This window comes from Benincasa hispida, chromosome 11, assembly GCF_027475165.1.
Source record: "Benincasa hispida cultivar pf3 chromosome 11, pf3_genome.v1.1, whole genome shotgun sequence".
In the NCBI taxonomy this organism is placed as follows: domain Eukaryota; kingdom Viridiplantae; phylum Streptophyta; class Magnoliopsida; order Cucurbitales; family Cucurbitaceae; genus Benincasa; species Benincasa hispida.
Genome location: NC_143488.1, coordinates 28954827 through 28961989, shown reverse-complemented (window position 1 = coordinate 28961989; position 7163 = coordinate 28954827). Strand labels below are relative to the sequence as shown.

Sequence of the window (7163 nt, the reverse complement as noted above, 5' to 3'; positions counted from 1 at the left end):
AATATTAATACAATCTTGAAATATTAGCTTTTAATTTGCTATCAGTTATCAGTGGCTATCATTGGTACATTTTCATCGATTGGAATCAACCGTAAAATAGTAATAAGGTTATTAATGACTATCAATTATAGACTTTTATAAATAGTTGTTAATATTGAAAGAAAATCAACAACTTTGAAAGATTGGGCTATATAAGTGATAGAAAACTATTAGTGACTATCACTAATAGATTTTCATAAATGATTATCAACTTTGAAATATTAATACAGTAGCTATCACTAATAATCTTCTATCGTGGCTATCACTGATAGCAACTATCAGTCGCTATCATTAATAGACCTTCATCAATTAAAATCAATCTATAAATATTAACACTTAAGGCTAGCAATGATAGACTTCTATAACTAGTTATGAACTTTCAAATAAACTTGATATATAGATTTCACCTAACTTCTATCATCGATGTCACTAATATCACTCATATCGTGGTTATCAGTGATAGCTTCTTTCACTGATAAGATGCTATCAATGATCTCACTGATATCATGCTATCAGTGATAGCTTTCTATCACCGATAACATGTTATCAGTGGTAGCTTCTATTATCAATAATGTGTTATTAATGGTAGCTTCTATCATCGATAACTTGCTATTAGTGTTAGCTTCTATCACTGATAACATACTATCAATGGTAGCTTCTATTAATGATAGCTATTGACTACCTTATTGTCATTTTTTTTGTCCTTTTCAAACATTCGTATGCTCCTTTTTCTTTTTGATACCTCTCAAGGGCACTTCTGTAAAAATAGCGAACAGTCAAACCAAACCTTTCTTCTTCGTTTGATTTTGTAAACAAATATTACGGTACATAAATACACAAATATTTCAATTTGTGCCCTTCATTTTGGGCCATCTTTTTAAGATTATTTTTTATAGACATCATACTCTTAAAGTCCTATAAAAAGGAGGGGGGGAACTATTGACCTATCTGATAACGTTCGCATTTCTCATTTTTTTAGAAATAAACTTGTTTTAAAATTATTCTCATTTCTTATTTCAAACTTTTAAGAAATGCTTCTAAAGATGGTGTAAATTTGTGGACTAAAAAAATAGTTTCTTTCAAATCTGTTTTCATTTGCTATTTATATTTAATGTTTCGTTATAATAATCAAACTTGATGATTGGCTTGTTGGTCTTAAGTCACTTATGAATTTGGTACTTTCAAGTATTGAATACGAAAGTCAACCTCATAATTCTTATGAAAAAAATGGAAGAAGCAAAAATTGGGTAAAAGAGATAAAAAAAATTTACAAAAAAAAAAAAAAAGGAAAAACTGGAGAAAGGAAAGAAATTTTTTTAAAGAAAAAAAAAAAGCAAAAACCAGATAAAGGAAGGAAAATAAAATAAAAAGAAGAAGAAGAAGCAAAAACCAAAGAAATAAAATAAATTTAAAAATTAAAAAAAAAAAAGATGAAGAAGCAAACCAGAGAAATGAAAGAAAATAAAATAATAAAATAAAATAATAAAAATCGAAGAAAATTAAAAAAAAAATGTGCAACAAGACCGATGACGAAATTGAAAATTAGAAAAAATTCAAAAGTTGACTAGTTGCACTTTCATATTTGCAAATATTTTAAATCTGTGATATATTTTTAGATTTTTTTTCCCTTATTTTACCTAGAATTGTTTTTAAATATAGAAAAATAAACTAAAATATATAGACTTCTATCGGTGTCTATTAGTGATATATCAGTATCTATCATTGATTGTTCTAAAATTTTGGTATATCTTGTAAATATTTTCACAAATTTTACCATTTGAAATAATTTCCTACCTAGCTATTACAAATATCCATACTTAAAACAGTTAAAATTGTTTCAAAATTACTTTAACAACCTTCAAAACCAATCCCAACAGCCCTAAGCTACGCATATTTATTGATCCTTTGGGCCACTCCTAGATGGAAATGGGCTTAAAGCCCAACCTGGATCCTTTAGTTCCAATTTAAGCTTGAGCCTTGTTTGGCTGCAGAAAGGTCTATGCTCAGGGTTGCTCCTTCAACAACTCCAAATATACAAAGACTCTCATTCTGCCCCTAAAAAGGTAATAAACATACATTAAGAAAATTAATGCAATACATTTATTCATAAAAAAAAATATTCATATAATTTCATATCGTAGTTTATAATAAGTTTAACAAAAATGAAATAGGACTTGGACAAAATATTTTGTCTTCAGTTTTGGCAGTAAAGTTTGGTGGAAGTGTGACTAAGCCAATATGTTAATTTGAGTTTCAACCATTTTTGGCATAAGTCAGCAATATATAATAATAAAATAAAAATGAGAGTCTATAAATTCAACTCTGAGTTTACTAATAATTTAACACTGTTAGATATTTGCCAAATAGACAACATTGTCTACATCCAAACATTTTGGAACGCTTTTACTGATACATATTTAGATCTAGTTACTAGATTTAAATATGTATGTATTAGTAAATATTTTCTTTAATTCGTCACTTAAACGATAAGAAATTTAATATGAATATGAATGATTTTGCATAGCTAATTAATTACGGATCAATGTAATAATATCTCAGTGTCATGTTTATATTTCATCAACATTTTATCGACTTAAGAACTAGGTGAATCTGCATTTTTATTATACCATGAAAAACAATGAAATCTAAAAATAAACAAAATATCATTAATTGAATATAATGTAATATAAGCATTTTAATTTTTAACTTATTTACAAAGTGTAAAACGGTTATTTAGTAATTTAAATTTTTTTATTTTGTTTTTATAATTTTTTTTAAAAAATATCCATTCACTTTGACATTTTATCGATACTTTTTTTTTTAGAATAGGTGATATTATGATACAACAACAAAGAAAATCTCACAACCTGGGATCAAGGCATCAAAGCAACAAAGCACAAGCAAAGACATGGCAACAAAACTAAAACAAAACTAACAGGATAAGACCAGAACAGAACCAACACATAAATGTAAACTCGCAAACCACCAAGGTGAAAGACAAAGAAAAGAACCCAAAACCCCACAAACTAGGGGCTACAACAAACCAGAGAACATCGTGAAGTTCAAAAAGAAAAAACTTTCGTACACACACTAGATAAGACCAAGAAGGTCAACCCGCTAGGAAGTAGCACGAGCACGAACTGTAGAGACCATGAGGTGAACCAGAGCAGACACCAACCTCGGTCGACCTCCATGCAGCCGCCGATTACGCTCCTACCAGATGTAGTATATGGAAGCACACCAGAAAACACGGAACAACTTACTACGCACCCTCTTACCCGACCCCACTCGGCACAACCACCTCAACTCTACATCCCAACCAGCCACCCGATGCGTCGAACCCAACTGACGCAACACGCTAGACCACACCTCTCTCCCAAATCCATACTCAAAAAATAAATGATCTTGCGACTCCACACCCCCCACCCCACCCCCCCCCCCCCCCCCCCCCCCCCCTGACAATACACCCCAACTCCTCAACCAATCCCGCGTACCCAACCTATCCCTCACTGCTAACCACGTACAGAAGAAGTGACGCGGAATACCACCCCCCGCCCACAAAATACCAGCCCAAGACACCCTAGGACGACGAAGACGTATACTCTCCAAGCACTAGCGATAAAAAACCGACCACTAGCATTCAGCACCCAAACCCAATAATCCTTTCCCCTCACCCTAAACCCCACTGCCTGGATAAAACCTCAGATCTCAAACAGCTTCCAAGACACTGTAGGCCACCTCCAACCTCCCTCACCATCCATGAACTCCGACAACCGCGCTTCCAAACTACTCCTTGCATCATGAACCACCGTAGACTCGTATGAGTTCAAAATCGTGCCCCCCGGCAGCAAAGGATCCCACCAAACAAAACAAGACCGTCCATCATCAATCATCAAACGCACCAGATCTTTGAATTTATGTCTACTTCGCAAGATAGCCCTCAAGCACCAAGACCTCCTTACCTCACTCCGAACAGCCCACAACGACCGCCCACGTAAAACATATGCCTCCACCCACACCACCTAAAGTGACCTTCGACTTAATTAAGATAAGCTAGAGCAGCTTCATAATAGCAGCCTGGTTCCAAGAGGCCACATGCTTCACACCCAACCCCCCTCCCCTCTCCCAACGGCAAGCACACCTCATCCCATACCACCCGTGCACCACCCTGACTCACCACACTACCCTTCCATAAATAACTACGTAACAGACGATCAACCTCATGAGTTACACATGCAGGCAACACGAATATGCTACACCAAAAAACCTAAAAGGACTGTAAAACAGACCTAACAAGCTGCAACCTCCCAGCAAAGGAAAGGGACCTCGCTGCCCAGCTTCTAATACGAGTTGTAATCCTCTGTATTAAAGGCGCACAATCCACAGCCTTCAACGGACCCGCCAATAAAGGTAAACCCAGATACCTAACAGGTAACGAACCAAGAGAGACACCCATATATGCAGCTAGTTCCTCCGCCTCCCCCGACTCCACACCCGCAACAAACATGGAACTCTTCCCAACATTTGCAACTAAGCCAAATAACTCTGCAAACTCTGTCAATACCTGCCTCACAAACTCCAAATAATCTCTCTCAGCTACACAGAAAATCATCAAATCATCTGCAAAAACCAAATGAGTTAGGCCCAAACGCTCACACCGATCATGGAACCTAAACCACACAGGAGGATTATTCAACAACCTAGACAAGACCTCCATCACCATCACAAACAAAAAAGGAGACAGCGGATCCCCCTGCCTCAATCCCTTCCTACCAGGAAAAAACCCTTCAAGAGAACCATTAATCATCACAGAGAACTTAGGTGAAGTAACACAAGCCCTCACCCAACTAACAAACTGAAGGTTAATCATTATCAAACAAACTTAAACAACTATATTTTAGGATAAGAGCAGTATATGAATAGCTAAGATAAAATTATAGAAAAGGGAATATTCTAGAAATATAATTTATTAGGAAAAAAAATTATATTTATGAGCTATCAAATTTTAGAATGTCGATGTCAACGAAAGTGTTAATATCAACTTAAGAAAAATGTAGACAAAAATATCGATAAAAGATCATTTTAAAATCACAAAGATGATAATAATAAATTAGACATTTTTCTACTTTCATTTTCTATGTTTCTTGACTGATATAATGAAAATGTCAATTTATGAAATAATTTTTTTCTTAGTATAATAAAGAAAAAATTCTTTTAATCGCAAATACATATTATATATTAATTTAGCTATACTGGTTTTTGTTGGGAATGAAATAATAATAATATGTTAAGAAGTTGAAAATATATCTCAAGTGAGAAACAATACCTCAACTCAAATGCATTTGGTTATAGATTAAAAAAATAATAATAATAATAATAATAATTGTTTTAAGAAATGAGAAAAAACGACAAAGAAAAGGAGAAAAGGACGGAGAGAGAGGGGGGGAAGGCAAAGTTTTTAAGATTTTAAGACAATTATTAAAATTGTGTATGTCAGAGGGAGAGGGTGGCGGAAATGGGAAGAAGTGCACGTGCGTCACCGAATCCTTCGAGATAAATTTCAAATTTTAAAGATGCAACGCACGTGCCTTCAGTCAAAGGTCAAAAGTGCCTGATTTATTATTATTATTATTTATTATTGTTCTTGTCGCACGCGTCCATATGCCCCTAATTACACCCTAACTTTGCCCTAATCCCCCCTTAAGATAAGAGGGATGACTTGGAACCAATCCCCTCCTTTTACTTTTGCATCTTTTATTTTGCAATTGTTCTAAAAACAAATTTTTCAACTAAATACGAAAAAGCGTTGATCATTTATAATCGTTTACTACTTTAGTATGAGAAGGTTTAATATTGTTAGATGAGTTTCTGTTATCTCTAAACAGATCACTTTTTTATTGATAAAAATTTAATATCTTTCATGGTTAATTTTAAATAAAGTTATTCCTTTCAATAAGAGAAGAATGTTGTTATTAACCTAGTGTTTAAAGTGGAGTAGTTCGATTTTTATTTTAACTAAATGAAGAGTTAACGAAGAAAATGGCATTGGCCAAGTGGTTATTAGAGTAGATAAAATAATTGAAAAAAAAAAGGTCAAAAGTCTAGGATAGCCCGCATGCCTAAATGGGGTGAATGTAAATAAGTCTAAACAATCACAACTATTTGAAAATTTAAAATAATAATAATAATAATAATAATAAATGGGGAAATTTTATGGACACAAGATTATAACTATTTAATTTTTAGCTAAACTTCTTGCACAAAATTACTCTTATTTTAATTTTCATGTAAAAATACTATGTATCTATTTTGAAGAAAAAAAGGAGCAAATATTATTACTGTATCATAATTGAACCAATGAAAAGCATTATATTATCATAAATAGCTTTCCTTTTTGTGAGTTTTTCAAGAATGATATATTGTTTTTTCTTTTATTTCAAAAAATTAATAATTTATCATATAAATATTGTGTATGCAATGATGAGCTCTTTCCGATAAACATCTATTTTTTTCGTAGGAAAAAATTCAAATATAAATAAGTAAACAAGATGGGGGCTGAGAAGGCCTCTGATTTAATGTGATTTTTGTTTTCTTCAAAGAAAAAAACATTTTATTGATAATAATAATAATAATATATAGTCTATTTACGACAAATTTTGGTAATTATTAGTTAAAACATTCCTAGCCCTGCTCTTTCCCTTTATTATCCTCTTTTTAGGTTTGGACAAAGTAAAAGAAAGAAACTTTATTTATTAGATAAATCTTTTTTGAAATAATAACGTAATTTATATGCAAATTAAAATAATTCAATTTCACATAGTAAATGCTTTAGTTTCATTCGGCTGAAACTATATATAAACATCCAATAAATAGTCAAATTAATACTTCCTCACTAATTAAGTTAAAATATGTAAAATCTAATCAATAAATCATTAAAAAATGAGAATAAAAAACCAACGAATACCTTAAATTTTATTCACAACACCTCCACACTATTTAAAAATGCAAAATAAACCATTTGAATTTGAAGTTTTAAATTTTTTTAAAAATTTATTTCTCACCATTCTCTTAATTATGGTCTTTTTTATCTAAATTCTAAAAAAACAATTAAAAACTGATTTTCA

General features: G+C 32.3%; 1 protein-coding gene across 1 annotated transcript; it reads right to left on the bottom strand.

Moving 5' to 3' along the window:
- Positions 1–3156: 3156 nt before the first annotated feature.
- LOC150032563 (uncharacterized) lies at positions 3157–4909 on the bottom strand. The gene is made up of 6 exons (XM_090306942.1): positions 4824–4909; positions 4329–4709; positions 4181–4238; positions 3785–4061; positions 3606–3724; positions 3157–3252 (listed from the first exon to the last, which is right to left on the bottom strand). Exons 1-6 carry the CDS (start codon positions 4907–4909, stop codon positions 3157–3159), a joined length of 1017 nt encoding a protein of 338 aa, XP_090163068.1.
- Between the last annotated feature and the right edge of the window lie 2254 nt (positions 4910–7163).

Coding starts and splice junctions, on each gene's coding strand:
- LOC150032563 (XM_090306942.1), bottom strand. CDS start 4,909: ATGATTAACCTTCAGTTTGTTAGTTGGGTGAGGGCTTGTGTTACTTCA. Junction 4,710..4,823: donor ATTAATGGTTCTCTTGAAGG/GTTTTTTCCTGG, acceptor TGTGTGGTTTAG/GTTCCATGATCGGTGTGAGC. Junction 4,062..4,180: donor CACGGGTGGTATGGGATGAG/GTGTGCTTGCCG, acceptor AGGTCACTTTAG/GTGGTGTGGGTGGAGGCATA.